The sequence below is a fragment of the Octopus bimaculoides genome, chromosome 2, assembly GCF_046866305.1.
Source record: "Octopus bimaculoides isolate indiv1 chromosome 2, ASM4686630v1, whole genome shotgun sequence".
NCBI lineage: Eukaryota > Metazoa > Mollusca > Cephalopoda > Octopoda > Octopodidae > Octopus > Octopus bimaculoides.
In genome coordinates this window covers 70,640,585-70,657,784 of record NC_142929.1, presented here as the reverse complement: position 1 = coordinate 70,657,784, position 17,200 = coordinate 70,640,585, and the positions used below count along the sequence as shown (strand labels likewise).

The 17,200-nt window shown below is 37.3% G+C and overlaps 1 protein-coding gene across 4 annotated transcripts in view; it reads right to left on the bottom strand.

The window, feature by feature from the left end:
- The window catches only part of LOC106869232 (target of Myb1 membrane trafficking protein), a 139,777-nt gene that overhangs the window by 17,716 nt on the left and 104,861 nt on the right, over window positions 1-17,200 (bottom strand). For all 4 annotated transcript variants that reach the window (XM_014914881.3, XM_014914882.3, XM_014914883.3 and 1 more), the window contains 6 exons: window positions 16,717-16,929; window positions 14,417-14,495; window positions 11,466-11,623; window positions 8,925-9,033; window positions 7,376-7,523; window positions 1,675-1,765 (listed from right to left, as the gene is read on the bottom strand). In XM_014914881.3, the coding sequence (XP_014770367.1) occupies window positions 1,675-1,765; window positions 7,376-7,523; window positions 8,925-9,033; window positions 11,466-11,623; window positions 14,417-14,495; window positions 16,717-16,929 (798 nt within the window). The remainder of the gene's footprint in view (window positions 1-1,674; window positions 1,766-7,375; window positions 7,524-8,924; window positions 9,034-11,465; window positions 11,624-14,416; window positions 14,496-16,716; window positions 16,930-17,200) is intronic.

The window sequence follows — 17,200 nt, the reverse complement described above, 5'->3', positions numbered from 1 at the left end:
TTGCCAAGTGAGTTCGATTCCTGGACTGGGCTGTGTATTGTGTCCTTAAGCAAGACACTTTATTTCACGTTTCTCCAGTTCACTCAGCTGTAAAAATGAATTGTGACGTCACTGGTGCCAAGCTGTATCAGCCTTTGCCTTTTGCTTCAATAACATTGGTGGCATGGAGAGGGGAGGTTAGTATGCATGGGCGACTGCTAGTCTTCCATAAATAACCTTGCCCAGACTTGTACCTTGGAGAGTAACTTTCTAGGTGTAATCCCATAGTCATTCATGACTGAAGGGAGTCTTTACAGCACACACACACACACACACACACACACACACATATATATATAGAATATATATATATATCTTCAAGTATAACAACACCTCTAATTATTAACCCACTAGTATATTATAATATAATTTTCTGTGAAGGCACATAGCCAAGTGGTTAGGATGTTGAGCTCATGATCATAAGGCTGTGGATTCAATTCCTGGACCTGGCAGTGATAAAACAAAGTGTCTTGCCCAAGAGCACTTCATTTCACATTGCACCAACTCTGCAGAAAATCAGTACTATTGATGCAGTTCTTTCTCCTTCCAGCTGTCACCTCCTTGATGATCTACTGCAAAAGAGTGCCGTTGCCTGTTTGTGACTAGACAGACACCTAAAATAATTAGCAAAACCATGGTACATGCTACCAGATTATACCTGTTTGTGAGTGATGGCTAAGAAAGATATTTTAACACTGAGATCTTTTGAGATTAGAAAATATGTTATATTAAAATCTCTTAACTTTTTGATGCACTGTGTCCAAAAACAATGTGAAATATAGGATGCATATTAGATGGGGCACAGAGAATGGGGGTTAATGACACATGGTGTTAATTATGATGGAACCCCAAAATGTTAATAGGGCAGGATATATACTGATAGAAAGCTAAAGGTTATCAGTGATAATATACGATATGAATAAGTCGAATTATCTATCAAAATGCATCCTCACCACACAAGTTTCAAATAACAATTAATGTAGACCTACAAGAATAGACATAGTTATAATAACAGAACAAACAAAAGGACCCCGCTAAAACAATATAAGTTTAGGAAAAAGCGCAAATATAGGTGCAGCCAGGGGTGCGTAGTTAAGAAGTTTGTTTCCCAACTACGTAGTTTAAGGTTTGACTCCACTGCACAGTGCCTTAGAGCCAATGTCTTCTGCTATGGCCTTAGACTGACCAAAGCCTTGTGAGTTAATTTGGTAGGCACAAACTGAAAGAGGCCCTGTCATATTCACTCATCTATGAGCAGTGACGATACTGTCATCTCCATTGTCAATGGGCTGCCTGCTGGTTTTATGCCTTCAAAGATATCTGGAATAAGATATCCTTTATCAACAGGTGAAGTATCTGGCATCATAAGACAATGCTTCAATAATATATTCATATAACTGATGCTAGCAAGGGACAACGGACACATAAATGAACAAAACAAACAAACGAATTGAACTATGAGAAACATGGAAAGCTTAAGCTCAAAAGAGAGCAATAAATATAAAAATATATGAGACTAAAAACAAAACCATCAGAACAAGACATAGACTGAATACAAAGTTAAGCTTTAAGCAATATCACTAAATGATTCTATCTACAAATCTACATAGCAAGGTTAGCAAGCAACAAACTGACCTGTCCATTTTTCACTTGAGATTTCATGGATACAGCTTGTCCTAAACTGCCCCGAAATTGGTCCTCTTGTTGATTGATGTAAGCAGAATTTCTAGAAATGACAGAAACAAAAATTGGTGTTAGGGTAAGAAAATAAGAAAATAAATAGTAAAGGTTTTGTAAAATATGCAAACTGATAACTCAGCCACATGGTTCAATCCCACTGTGTGGTACCTTGGGCAAGTGTCTCCTACTATAGCCTTGGGCTGACTAAAACTTTGTGAGTTGATATGGTAGACAGAAACTGAAAAGAAGCTACTCATATGTGTATATATATATATATATTTATATATATGTATGTATTTGTGTGTCTGTGTTTGTCCCCCCACCGTCACTTGATAACCAATGTTGGTGTGTTTACGTCTCTGTAACTTAGCAGTTCGACAAAAGAGACCAACAGAATAAGTACTAGGCTTACAAAGAATAAGTCCTAGGGTCGATTTGTTTGACCAAAGGTGGTGTGCCAGCAAGGCTGCAATCAAATGACTGAAACAAAAGATATATATAGCTGCAGGTGTAGCTGTGTATTAAGAAGTTTGGTTCAGTCCTACAGTGTGGCATCCTGGGCAAGTGTCTTCTACTATAGACCTGGGGCAACCAAAAACTTATGAGTGGATTTGGTAGTCGGAAACTGAAAGAAGCCCACCATGTGTGTGTGTGTGTGCGTGCATGCCTATATAGTTGCAAGCAGACATAGACACCCTCTTGATCTCTCATTCTGGACCCAGCAGAATATCAGGGAAGCAACAACTGGAGAAAGAGAGGGCTACACCAGCATATAGCTAGTACTCATTTTCAACAGAGTAGACTGAAGCTATGCATCCTTGCTCAAGCATACAACATGTAGCTTGGGCGAGTAGGACCAAAGGGGATTAATTTCTTTTGAGTATTCCTAGATATGTCCACTCTTTAGTGATAATTCTTACAAGTCTAAATAAATCTTTTAACCCTTTAGCATTCAGATCATTCTGTCTAATGAAATGCTTATTTATTCACATTGTTTTGAATTATTCATGCATTATCATGCATTGAGATTCCAATTATATGCTTGTTTATTTTTAGTATGACATTGTAGGGTAGGTGTGAGAGATTGAATATGGCTAGGCTGTATATAAAACATTGTAATATTTGGCCGGGATATGACCGGTTTAAAACAAGATTTCCCAGAATGCTTATAATAGAAGTAAACAAGGGCCTCTTATGTTACCCAAAAAATTTCCTCAGAATTACAGATGCTCATCATAAGCTGTGATTATTTTCCCAGGTGGTTTGAAACATGCAGTAGAGATGCCCAGAGTCATAATATTGTAATTGTACAAATTACTTTTTTATTTAGTATATTGAGCATTCCCTTTATCTAAATATAAGTATATACACACTACACTCTCTGAGTGGTTGGCGTTAGGAAGGGCATCCAGCTGTAGAAACTCTGCCAAATTAGATTGGAGCCTGGTGTAGCCATCCGGTTGCACCAGTCCTCAGTCAAATCGTCCAACCCATGCTAGCATGGAAAGCGGACGTTAAACGATGATGATGATGATGATGATATATATATATATATATATATATAGGTACACTGTTGACAATTTCCATTAGGATGAAACTGTGCAGCCCAGTGCTCTAGCTTTGCTTCACTCATGGGGTAGTCATCTACCCTGTCAGTATATATAACTGTGCTTTTACACAGCTATAAGTGGTTTAATTCTTATTTCTAGCAACATATGTGCTTGTAGGATATAGTCACAATTCATGACAACTAAATTTTGCCTATAAAGTTTAAATTGTGCCTAGTTGCCCACATTAATTTTATATATATATATATATATATATATATATATATACATACATACACACATATATATCATCATCATCATCATCATCGTTTAACGTCCGCTTTCCATGCTAGCATGGGTTGGACGATTTGACTGAGGACTGGTGAAACCGGATGGCAACACCAGGCTCCAGTCTGATTTGGCAGAGTTTCTACAGCTGGATGCCCTTCCTAACGCCAACCACTCAGAGAGTGTAGTGGGTGCTTTTACGTGTCACCCGCACGAAAACGGCCACGCTCGAAATGGTGTCTTTTATGTGCCACCCGCACAAGCCAGTCCAGGGGCACTGGCAACGATCTCGCTCGAAAATCCTACGGGAGCTAGTCAGGCGGTACTGGCAACGGCCACGCTCAAAATGGTGCATCTCATGTGCCACCCGCACAAGAACCAGTCCAGGGGCACTGGCAACGATCTTACTTGGCTTGCCGGGTCTTCTCACGCACAGCACATTTCCAAAGGTCTCGGTCAGTAGTCATTGCCTCGGTGAGGCCCAATGTACGAAGGTCTTGCCTCACCACCTCAGCCCAGGTCTTCCTGGGCCTACCTCTTCCACGGGTTCCCTCAACTGTTAGGGTGTGGCACTTTTTCACACAGCTATCCTCATCCATTCTCACCACATGTCCATACCAGCGCAATCGTCTCTCTTGCATGCCACAACTGATGCTTCTAATGTTCAGCTTTTCTCTCAAGATACTTACACTCTGACGGGTATTCACATTGACATTACACATCCAACGGAGCATACTGGCTTCATTCCTTGCGAGCTTACGTATGTCCTCAGCAGTTACAGCCCATGTTTCACTGCCATGTAGCATGGTTGTTCGTACGCATGCGTCATACAGTCTGCCTTTTACTCTGAGTGAGAGTCCCTTTGTCGCCAGCAGGGGTAAGAGCTCTCTAAACTTTGCCCAGGCTATTCTTATTCTAGCAGCTACACTTTCAGCGCACCCACCCCCACTACTAACTTGGTCGCCCAGATAGCGGAAGCTATCGACTACCTCTAGCTTTTCACCCTGGAATGAGATAGAAGTTGTTTCCTGTTTGTTTACAGTCTTTATTGCACCTGAACATCTGCCACAAACAAAAACTAACTTGCTAGTTAACCTGCCTTTGATGTTGCTGCACCTCTTATGTGTCCATAGCTTGCACCGGGTACATCTTATAGAGTTACTACCTACTCCTTTTCTACATACTGAGCAGGGTCATCTACCTGAAGGGGTTTGTGTTTTATCTACCTTCCTACTTATTAGGATTTTGGTTTTAGCTAGGTTGACTCTAAGGCCCTTCAATTCTAGACCTTGCTTCCACACCTGAAACTTCTCCTCTAGTTCTGATAGTGACTCCGCAATTAGGGCAAGGTCATCAGCATAGAGGAGCTCCCAGGGGCAACCTGTCTTGAACTCCTCTGTGATTGCCTGGAGGACTATGATAAATAAGAGGGGGCTGAGGACGGAACCTTGGTGGACCCCTACCTCTACCCGGAATTCATTGCTGTACTCATTTCCAACCCTCACCTTACTGGCAGCATCTCTGTACATGGCTCGCACAGCTCTCACTAACTATTCTTCTATCCCAAGTTTCCTCATTGACCACCAGATAAGGGATCGGGGGACCCTGTCAAAGGCTTTCTCCATGTCAACGAAAGCCAGGTACAGAGGTTTATCCTTAGCTAGGTATTTCTCCTGCAACTGTCTCACTAGAAATAAGGCATCAGTAGTGCTTTTACCTGGCACGAACCCAAACTGCATCTCATCTAAATTGATTCGCTCCCTAATTAGTTGGGCTATGACCCTCTCTGTAACTTTTATAACCTGATCTAACAGCTTGATGCCTCTGTAATTATTTGTATCTAAAGCGTCACCTTTACCTTTGTAGCAGTTGACTATGATGATGCTACACCAGTCATTGGGTATGACTCCTTCGTGTATCACCTGGTTCGTAATACGGGTGACTAGGCTATAGCCAACACTGCCAGATATTTTGAGCATCATAGCCAACACTGCCAGATATTTTGAGCATCATAGCCAACACTGCCAGATATTTTATATATATATATATATATATATATATATATATATATACACACACTACATGTACACATGACCTGTAGGGTCATAAACACTCCAGGTTGAAAATGTTTATGTGCAGCAATAAAGGAAAAAATACTATTTGGAACTTCATGCAATAAAATTCTTAAATGATACGATATCACTCATCAAGCCAAGTGAAATCATAGTCATGGTTGATGCTGGTGTCACATAACTGGCACATAAGCAACTTTCAAGCGTTGGGCCTTATGGAGGCAAAATAAACTATGGCACATGAAGAGCTCCTTTTGAGTGTTGGGCCTTGCAGAAGCACTGACAAATGACCGAGACCTTGGCATTATGTCGTGCTTGAGAAGAAGCTAAGTAAAATCACAGTCGTGACAGATACTGGTGTCCCACAAATGGCACCCATGCTGGTGGCATGTAAAAGCACCCATTACACTCTTAGAGTGGTTGGTGTTAGGAAGGGCATCCAGCTACAGAAACCATGCCAAATCAGACTGGAGTCTGGTGCAGCATTCCAGCCCTGGTGAAACCGTCCATCCCATGCCAGCATGGACAATGGATGTTAAAGGATGATGATGGTGATGAATACAGTTTTCCTGCCTTTGGTGTGACAACATGAACACAACGAAGTGTTCCTTCTTTGAAAATGTTCAAATGATCTTCAGTGTTTTTTCCTCACTTTCTTCTTTGCCATTCCTTTTTCCAAGTGAAATACATGAGTACTTCAGCATAAAGAAATGTTTTTCATCGATGCACAATGAAAAGAATTCTGTCAATGTTGTTCTATATCGTTCATTGACAGCCATGTATATCCTCATTATTTCTAAGCAATATTTTTGGTTCATCTGGTAGATGAACTTACAGTCTCACTATTGCAAGTGCTCTTTCATGAATTAAAAATCCTAAAATGTATGCAACTGCTTCACATGGTCTAATACACATACCCATTAAATATTGACTAATTTCGTTATCATTGTTTATTTGAACAGCAGCTTGTACTTGATGACCTTACCAAGGCAACGATTTCCATGTTGCAGTGGAATTTGAATGCTCTTAAAAGAGTTTCATTATAAGGTACAAGCCATTTGTTGTTTGTTTTTCCATTATGAGATTTAACTCCTCCCATTGCAACTGATCTTCATCTATAAAGAGATAGTCTCGGTTTTTCTGTCTTTTGATTAAGATGATAAAGATTAATATTTTATTTTAAATAAAATAGTAGTTTCTCCTTTAAAGAAAAAAAAAAAAAATACCCATGATTCAAAAAAATATCTCATAAAAATATAAGGAGAATTTGTATCTTTCAACCCATGGCACTCTGAAAGTTGTATAATTGAAGAAAAGTTGTATAAATAAAGGAAAAAAGAAAAAAATGAAGTAAAAAGTAAAGGACGGATGGGGTAGCTGTGATGACTTTTTAAAGTCACAAATTGACATTTTCAACTTGATTCTTTTTCTTAAAGGGGGAAATAACTATTTTATTTGTAATCCTTAATCATTTTAATTAGACGGCAGGGAAACAGACAAACTTTGAGTTTTAGTATAATATATATATATATATGTATATATATTATTTATCATCATCATTTAATGTCTGTTTTTCATGCTGATATGGGTTAGGCAGTTTGATGAGCCACCAAACTGCATTGTGCTCCATGTCAGCTCTGGTTTCCATGTCTAGATGCCCTTCCTAACAGCAACCATTTCACAGTGTGCAACCAGATAGTTAGATAGATACTTGTTTGATCACTATGTATGACTACGGATATTACTTACCCCATATTCTTTCTACTCTGATCAAACGATTGTCTCGATTGGGCAAACATATCAAATTCTGTATCCTGTGTGCCTGTTGAAGACCGATTCATGGCAGTAGTACTGCTGATTTGTCCAAGTGTGCTGCTTATGCTGCCAGAATTCAAACCTGTAAATATTCAGACGATAATGAAACAAGCCTTAAAAGAAGATTATGTATATATAATATGGAGGCCAAGGTGTGGTTGAGGGTTGAGTGGTTAAGACGGTTGCTTCCCAACCACAGGATTTCAAGTTCAATTCTACTGCAGAGTACCTTGGGCAAGTGTGTTTTAACATTAACCTTGGACTCAGTGGGGGGGGGGGGGTGAACATGCATGCATGCATGTATGCCTGTTTGTGTATTTGGTTACATTAGTGCTTTTATAGCAATCAATCATTGGTAACAGAGTTTTCAATGGTCAAACTAGTGGTTCATTGCGTTTCTGATGGTGACAAGGGAGTACCTTTAGCTCAGTGCAAAACAAATACTGTAATAAACCTCATAAAAAGAGGATCAGTTTTCACATTGGTGTTTATGTCCTTCAGCAAAAGATATACACATATGTACACACAAACATCCTGTGACTGTCCTTTATGAGAGGATGCTATGCATCATACTATGTTGCATCAACCTTGCACAGCATCCCACCCATAAAGGACAGTTGCAGGATGGGTTGAAACAACCATTGTACAAAATTTGGTCACAGTATCTGCATACCAAATTCCTCTCATAAGGCATTGACCAACTCAAAGATATGGTTCGGAAAAAAACCCCAAAAAACTGTGCAAAGTGCTATGCAGTACAATTGAACCCAAAGCCATGTAGTTGCAAAGTGAGCTAGCCCCTGCACCATGCCTGTTTGATAGATGCTCTGTTTTCACAACAGACATAAGAAGAACCTAAATCATTGTTGTAATACAAAATACAGGATGTAGGCAAAACAGTATGGTTTGTAACCACATCATTCTGGGTTGGATTCCAATCTGCAGTACATTAACTGGGCAAATGCTTTTGGTTAAGCATAGGTTTGTGAGTTGGTAAATGGAAATGAAGTGGAAGCTCATTAAATATGTGGTGTGTGCCGATATGTGTGCGTGTGCATGTGTGTGTGTGTGTGTGTGTGTGTGTGTGTGTGTGTGTGGTTTTTAAAAAATATTTTTTTAATATATCAAGATGTGCCTCAATCTATGATATTCTTGATCTGCCTTGGTCATTTCCCTTTACACAAAAACAACTCTACTGTTCATCTTCCTCAGGGATTGAAAACAGGTTGATATAATCAACGTAAAGCTCTTGAAGATGTATTAAGGTGGCAGTCAAATAAATGACCGAAGCCAGTAAAAGAAAGAAAGAAAAGTACTTATTTTTATTCTCCTTCATGACTGCTAATATTAAAAAAAAAAAAAAACAACTCTTTCCTTTCCTCCGACAGAGGTTTTCAGTAAAGTAAAGTACTGAATAGAATACTTATAAATAGCAGGCAAAAAAAGAAAGAAAACAAAAAAAAAAAGAGAGAAAGCTACTAACTCATGCCTGCTAGCTGGGTGTGAATATCTGACTGTCCTGTCTGCTGGGCACCATCTTCACCTAAATCAATAAGGTTGCCAACATTTGAAGACTGACTGGATGCCTGAACCTGGTATATGAAAAAAAAAAAATGATTCAGAAATTATCAATTGTTTCAACAACTTGAATTCACTAAACTACAAAATGAACTATTCAGTTGTGTTGTTCCACTTAGAATTTGTAGCTATCAAGTGTCATTTTCTTAAAAACGGATTTCATTATTATTATAGGTTGCAGATGGGTTGGTATCACAAAGGTTAAAGTAAGTTCTCTTCAACAACATTTACAGGTTTTACTAGCTGACATGACATTAAATGAGAAAAAAAAACAAAAAAACATACTGTGTTAAGGAAAAGGTGACATGTGCAGATGTTACCTTGCAGCTTTGTACAACAGTTGAAGATGATTTAATTTGAACTACTTCTTAATTGCGTTTTGTTTTGACAAAAAGATGATTCAGACATTTTCACTAGTATTTATTTAATTAATGTAATGTAGAGACCATTCCCCACCCCACACACCCAAATCAAATATTTGTATTATTTCAGCACATATTTTTACAGCTGCATGTGTTTCCAGCAAGATATATATTAGTTCGATTAAATAAGTAACATTTTTTAAGAGTCTTAATGCAAAGATGGAAACAGTTTTAACCAAATGACTTTGTAACCAATGTCAAACACTTTAATCCTAACACTGTGGTCATAGATATATTTTGGCACAAAGTGGAAGAAAAATTCAAGAGTCCAATGAAAGTTTCTCAAGGGGAGGAGAGAGAAAGAGAGAGAGAGCAATGGCTGACTGCAAATACATAGGTGCTGAATCATGTGTACAGAATCTCTTCCATGTTGTAGTAGTAATCTGGTCACTTATGATGTGCAAATCCAGTCATCCTTTCATAATTTATTTACTTATTCTTTTAATTTGAAAAAGAATAGTTTGAACAATGAGAAAATAATTAAAAAGATATTTCAGTGTCATCTGTATGGACCAGCTCAGTGACATTAGGATTTATCAATTCTAAGAAAAAATGGAATTAACATGTAGTTGAGACTCAATTTACGCCTTCATTAGTCAATTCTGTGGACTAGAAAAAACAAAAATCAATTTACTGATACATTTGAAATGTAAGGTCTCTGCATACTGGTGGGTTTATGAGGAGAGTGTTATTATTGTAATAAGAGAAAATAACAATAAATTTGTTGGGACTTATAAAATGTTTCTGTGAAAGAGATAAAGGTTTTGTTTTTTTTTTTCTAATAGGAGCTGTAAATCTTTCAAGTTACAAAGACTAACTGGAACATAAATTTAACTCTGAGACAGGGAGTCAATATCTTGTAAATATATGTGAAAGCACCTTGTTGTATTCAACTTAACTGTATATAGTACACCTTGGTAGGTAACAGCGACATGAAAATGGGTAAAAACCACATTCACAATGTACACTAATGATCATTAAAACACATCAGGAAATTTCATACTGATGCATGCAACAATTAAATTTTTATGACTTTTATACTAAACTAACTGCATTTTGTCAAAACCCCTAGTTTCTAACAAGATTGAGAAATTTATATAGAGACAGATTCACAAGACTTTAAGAGTTATTAAGACAGTATGTATGTATCATGTGGGTGCAAGCATGGCTGTATAGTCAAGTTGACTTTCCAATCACATGATAGCACTTTAGGCAAGTGTCCTCTACTATATCTCTGGATTGACCAAAGCCTCATCAGTGAATTTGACAGATGGAAACTGAAAGAAGTTCAACAAACATATGTGTATGTGTATATACTTCATTAAAAAGCAGCAAAAATATCACAAAAACTTTTACTCAGAGTTTCACATTCCCATTCATTGGACAGTTTTGTTTAGAATGGAGTAAGATAAAGTTATATGCAGAAATACAATTACTTTGATAGATACACATTTGAAAATGGTTTTGTTTCATTGGTCCTTTCAACTAACAATCTTTTCAATAACTGGTTGCAGGAAATAACAAATTGTGGTTTAAAATTGTATTATTATAAAAATTGAAAAAAACCTTCAATCAAAAATAGCTTATGAAGAAATTAAAAGGCCTGCATACACAGAGTAAATAATTAGCTGTAAAAATAATAATAAATTAAAAGATATATCCATTTATGTTTAGTGTATATAGACATACATTATAGATTGTTTGATATGTGTATGTATTGCTAAATGTAAATGTATTTTAGTGTAAAAACTTTTTAGAACTATTATTATCAAAAGTGGTGATCTGGCAGAATTGTTAGTTTGTGGGACAAAATGTTCAGCAGCATTTCTTCTGGTTTTATGTTTTGAATTCAAATTTTACCAAGGTCAACTTTGCATTTTGTACTTTTGAGGTTGAGCACTTGGGTCAATGTAACTGACTTAGCTCCCTCCCACAAGATTTCAGGCCTGGCACCAATAGCAGAAAGAAATATTTGCTGAAAATTAAAAATCACTTTGCATTTTGCTCTGTTTTGTTTTGCTTACCTGTTCATATGATGGTGGAAGATAGGAGTCTTGTGTTACAGGTGGAGTATTGCTTGCATCAGTGGTCTGTGAACCTGTCTGTCCAGCTCGAAACCGTTCAAATCTCTCATAACGGAGAAATACATTATTTAGGTCATCATTCACCCGTAATAATTCACCTGTAATTAAAGAGACCAGACAATTGCAAACTGGTAGTAAAGAGAACTGGGAATAGAGCTTAAAGAAGGCCAGTCTCAAAGAATTTAGATCAAACACTAGCATATTACATTTTACATCCGAAAACACAGCAAGAAAAGAGGGAGGACATTATATAAGAAAATACTAGGTGTTTTGCAAATGACTATGATAATGATTTTCATAGTATGATTTTGGCAACATATGTATTATAAATTTAATAGGCACAGACAAGTCACAGATGCAAGCATGGCTGTGAGGCTAACAAGTTTGTTTTGCACAGCAATTTGGGCAAGTGTCTTCTACTATAGCCCTCAGCTGGGCAAAGCCTTGTAGGTGGATTTGGTAGACAGTAAAGAAGCCATGTTTGTGTGTGTATATGCATGCACATGTAAGAAAGTGAGAGAGAGAGACAGAGAATGCTTGTCTCCTTGTTTTGACATCACATAATGTTACATAAGCAGTGTCATTCATTTCCAATATTCTGTGAAAACATGTCTGGCCATGGGGAAATATTACTTTGCTTGTAAACAGATGAGGGTTGGCAACAGAAACAGTATCTGGCCATAGAAAATCTACCTCAATAAACTCCAACTGAACCATGCAAGCATGGGAAAGTGGACATTAAAATGATGATGGAGTTGCCTTTTCTAGCTTTACTAGTTAATAGTAAAAGAAAACAACAAAAGCTGAAAATAAATATGTTTGCCATCCATATCTTAGAGCCCTTTCTTGTACATCTATATATATAAAAATGAGAATGTGTCTGTCTGTCTGTCTGTCTGTGTGAATCCCTAAAACTCGAGAACTACGCAACCAATTTCATTCAAATTTTACACATGCCTTACTTAGGGTTCCAGTTGTGTTTTAGTCAAAAAAAATTATTAACTTCTTGCAGAGTTCGAGCACACGGCAACATAATATCTCCTCCACTATTTAAGTATTACGTGTCAAAAGTGAAACAAAAACACTCATGTCAAATACTTTCACTTTAAAAATGAAACTATTCCACTAACTGAAACGATCACATTTCGATACTGTAGTGACAGATACTTTCACAGAGAGAGAAAGAGAGAAAGAGAGAGACAGAGAGAGAGAGAGAGAGAGAGATGTCTATGTATACATATACATGTATATGTACACCATTTCGATACTGTAATGACAGATACTTTCAGAGACAGAAAGAGAGAGAGAGATGTATATGTATACATATAGATGTACACGTATATGTATATATATATAGATCTATACATACATGTATATGTATACATATGTGTAGATGTATATATATATATATATATATATATATATATATATATATAGATGTACATGTAATATGTACACATATATACATATATACATGCATACAGATATCTATACATATATACACCCATCACACACACATACACATGCACACAAACACACACATTAGTCATTTGTTTTCTTATCCAAAACTACGTCAAAAGTACTGAATGGATCTTTATGAAATTTGGAAATTATATTCTTTGCATAGCGGCCAAACTTCCATGAAAATTCATATATTTTTGATGTTGATGAAATTTTAACCCGAACATAACAGATGAGCATTATTTAGAAAATGATGTCACACGTTATCGAGGCTACCATTCTTTCTGGATGTGCAAAAGGGGATGACGTCTTTATTCCAAGAATTCCTCTTACTCCATCAGGAGCAGACATTCCTTTTACATTCAGAAGACTACAATTCCCCCTTCGTGTGACTTTTGCCATGTCCATAAACAAATCTCAGGGTCAAACACTGTCTGTCGCTGGTCTTCTCTTGGAAGAGCCCTGCTTCTCACATGGACAACTGTATGTTGGCTGCTCAAGAGTGGGCAGCAAAAAAAAAAACCTATTTGTATATGCTCCACAAGGGAAAACAAGGAACATAGTTTACAACGAGGTGTTATAATCACAACAGCAAGAAAGTATGTACATGATCACCTTCTTTTATGAAACTTCATTGACTTTCATATATTTATATTGATATACATATATATACGTGTGTTTGGGTGCGTGTGTGTATATACATCTCTATATATAAAGATGATGCGTAGTCTAGACGGCGTTTTTAGATATCATTATACTCTTTAACCCGGGCAACGCCGGGTATTTCTGCTAGTTCTACATATAGTTCTTTTATAAGCAGCCTAAGAAACTGCCAACCTCTACAACTACCATACTTCTTGATAACTGCTGGCATGGCACAGCCATACTTGTGTGGCTAAGAAGCTTGCTTGGTAACCATGTGGTTTCAGGTTCAGTCCCTCCATGCAGCACCTTGAGCAAGTGTCTTCTGCCATAGCACCAGGACAACTAATATTTTCTTAGTGAATTTTGTAGATGGAAACTGAGTGGAAGCCTGTCATATATATATATATATATATATATATATATATATATATATATATATATACATATATATATATGACAGGTTTCCACTATATATATATATATATATATATATGACATATATATATGACAGGCTTCTCTATATACATATAGAGATAGATAGATAGATATCATGTGTGTGTGTGTCTTTGTAACTATGTTTGTCACTTGCAACCTATTGCTTGACAACTGGTGTTGGTTTGTTAACATCCCCATAACTTAGCAGTTCAGCAAAATAGGTTAAATACCAGCCTTAAAAAGCTTAAAAAGACAAAGAAAAAAAATATATAGTGGGGTCAATTGGTTCATTAAAAACCCTTTGTACTGGCTTATTATAAACAATCTAGTGACAAATAAAATAAACCTACTTGTGACTTCCTCATTGGCAACTTGGTCAAGTAAGTCTACAAGTCGCTGTTGCATTTGACGACAAGTTCGGTTCAGTTCCTAAGACAAATTAGAGATGGGGAAAAAAGAAACACAGTCAACTATATCTCTTAGAAGACAATAGAAAGTATAACAAGCACAAAGTTTCTGTAAAAGAGTGGGATAACGAAAACTGAACATTACAGACATAAGCACATAAATACATGTACAAGTCCTGTTTCTATATTAAGCATCAGTACCAAAGAAGAATATGGAAGTGCCATAGAGATCCATAACTATCATGACAAAGAGCTAGGTGACATTTGCAAGCAATGAGGTGAAGGAATGGGTGGGCGGTTAACAAGTTCATTTTCCAACTATAGCCCTTATGACTGAATTTGGTAGATGGAAACTAAAAGAAGCCCATTCTCTGGTATGTGTTTGTGTGTATGTATAGTAATAATAACAATAATCCTTGAATGAAATTTATAAATATTCTAATGCATCGCTACACACATTTCCACAATGTTTAGACGTGATTTGTGGAAATGCGTGTAGCGATGAATTAAAATATTTATAAATTTCATTCAAAGATTATTGTTATTATCACTATATTTATCTTACATTACATTGGTACAGCTCGGTGCAACCCAAAAAAACTTGCTCACTAATTAGCACCATTAGATTATAGCTGGCATAGTAGAATAGGAGCTTTATTTGCATATTGAAAATGTTTCCTGTAAACAAATTTAAAATATATATATATATATACATACAGGTTGCAATGGGTAAATTGTTGCTATTTTATATTATTAATTTCATGCATGTGCATTGCTTGTTTTTGATTTTGTTGCCTACACACTATAGTAGGATCAGTTGGGCACTGTTGGTGAGAAAAACATCATGACATAATTCACTCGGCTAGAAATTTGGAAACAATATACTGTACTGCTTGGCATTTGTGTCAGAAGCTCCAATACAAACATTGCAGAGTGTTTGGGTGTCAATCTGAGGACATGTACCGAGAGTGATAAAAATTAAACATCCAGTCAACATCATGGTGTTTGGAGTAATCACTAGTGATGGTGATATTATGCCTCCATTTATCTTCCTACATGGCCTTAGACTCAACACGGAGGCCTACATCAAATGCCTAGACGAGGCATTTCCTGCATTTGAGAATTTCCTTTGTGTGGTAAAAAGCTTGCTTCCCAACCCCATGGTTCTGGGTTCAGTCCCACTGTGTGGCACCTTGGGCAAGTGTCTTCTACTATAAGCCTCAGGCCAACCAAAGGCTTGTGAGTGGATTTGGTAGATAGAAAGTGAAAGAAGCCCATCATATATATATATGTGTGTGTGTGTTTGTGTTTGTTCCCCCGCCACTGTTTGATAACTGATGTTGGTGTGTTTATGTCCCCGTAACTTAGTGTTTTGACAAAAGAGACTGATAGAATAAGTACTAAGTTTAAGAAACAAGTCCTGGGGTCGATTTGTTTGACTAAAATCCCTTCAAGGTGGTGCTCCAGCATGGCTGTAGTCAAATGACTGAAACAAGTAAAAGGATAACCATATATTTGTGTGTGTCTCTGTCTTGACATTGCACACTGTGTAAACAGATGACACTGTCATACAAGCAATGTTGTTTATTTGCAATCTTTGGAGAAAATGTGCCTGGCCATTGTACTTTTCATCTTTCAAAGACCTAGAACTTGTGTGGCATTGTTTCTTCATTATGTCTTTCAAAGCCAATTGTACCTGGTACCTGAAACTACTGCCCTGCATATGAATATTCAAGACCTCATTCACCCTCAAAACCTTCTAAGCACAAACAGCATTATCAGCCAGCACGTAAAAAGCACCATTCAAATGTGGCCGATGCAAGTGCCCCATGACTGGCTCCTGTGCCGGTGGCATGTAAAAAGCACTATCCGAATATGATCGATGCCAGGCTCGCCTGACTGGCTCCTGTGCCAGTGGCATGTAAAAAGCACCCACTACACTCTCGGAGTGGTTGGCATTAGGAAGGGCATCCAGCTGTAGAAACATTGCCAGTTCAGACGGGAGCCTGGTGCAGCCACTGGCTCTCCAGACCTCAGTCAAACCGTCCAACCCATGCCAGCATGGAAAACAGACATTAAACAATGATGAAAAAAACACCTGGAAGACATCAATAGTTGAACCTTAGTATTTGACAGATAGTTATACAATTCATGCTGCCATAATTTCTTTAAAAAAAACAAAAAAAAAACAAACAAACAAACAAGCAGTAAAATAAAATAAGAATCTTGTAATGTTAACTTACTTGCAAAAGCTCAAGATCTGAGGAGTCTACATTGTAAGGGCTGAGCTCTGTCAACATTTCCCCCATCACACGGACATTTCCTTGGACTACATCAAGTTCACTCTTCAGTTTGTCCAACTGTTCATTTGTTGGGATAATGGACCCGCTAGACATGGTAACAGGAACCTGTTGTTGCTGTTGTTGTTGTTGCTGCTGTGGTGGTGTATTTGTAGGCTGCAACAGACAATTAAATGCTAAATACACTGGCTGTAATATCTCCTGTATTCATTGCATACACATGAACTCTGTTTGCCTGTCTGTCTCTTTTTTTCAAGCAGTATGTAAAAACAAGGAGGAGGAGGAGGGAGGGAGAGGAAGAGAAGCTGCTCATGTGATATCCTGGATCAATGGATGGAGGTATGTGAATCTAGTTCAGTTAATTTAGTTTGAAGAATTTTAAGTTAATGCAATACAAAAACATATCAGAAGAAATTTAATGAGGTAA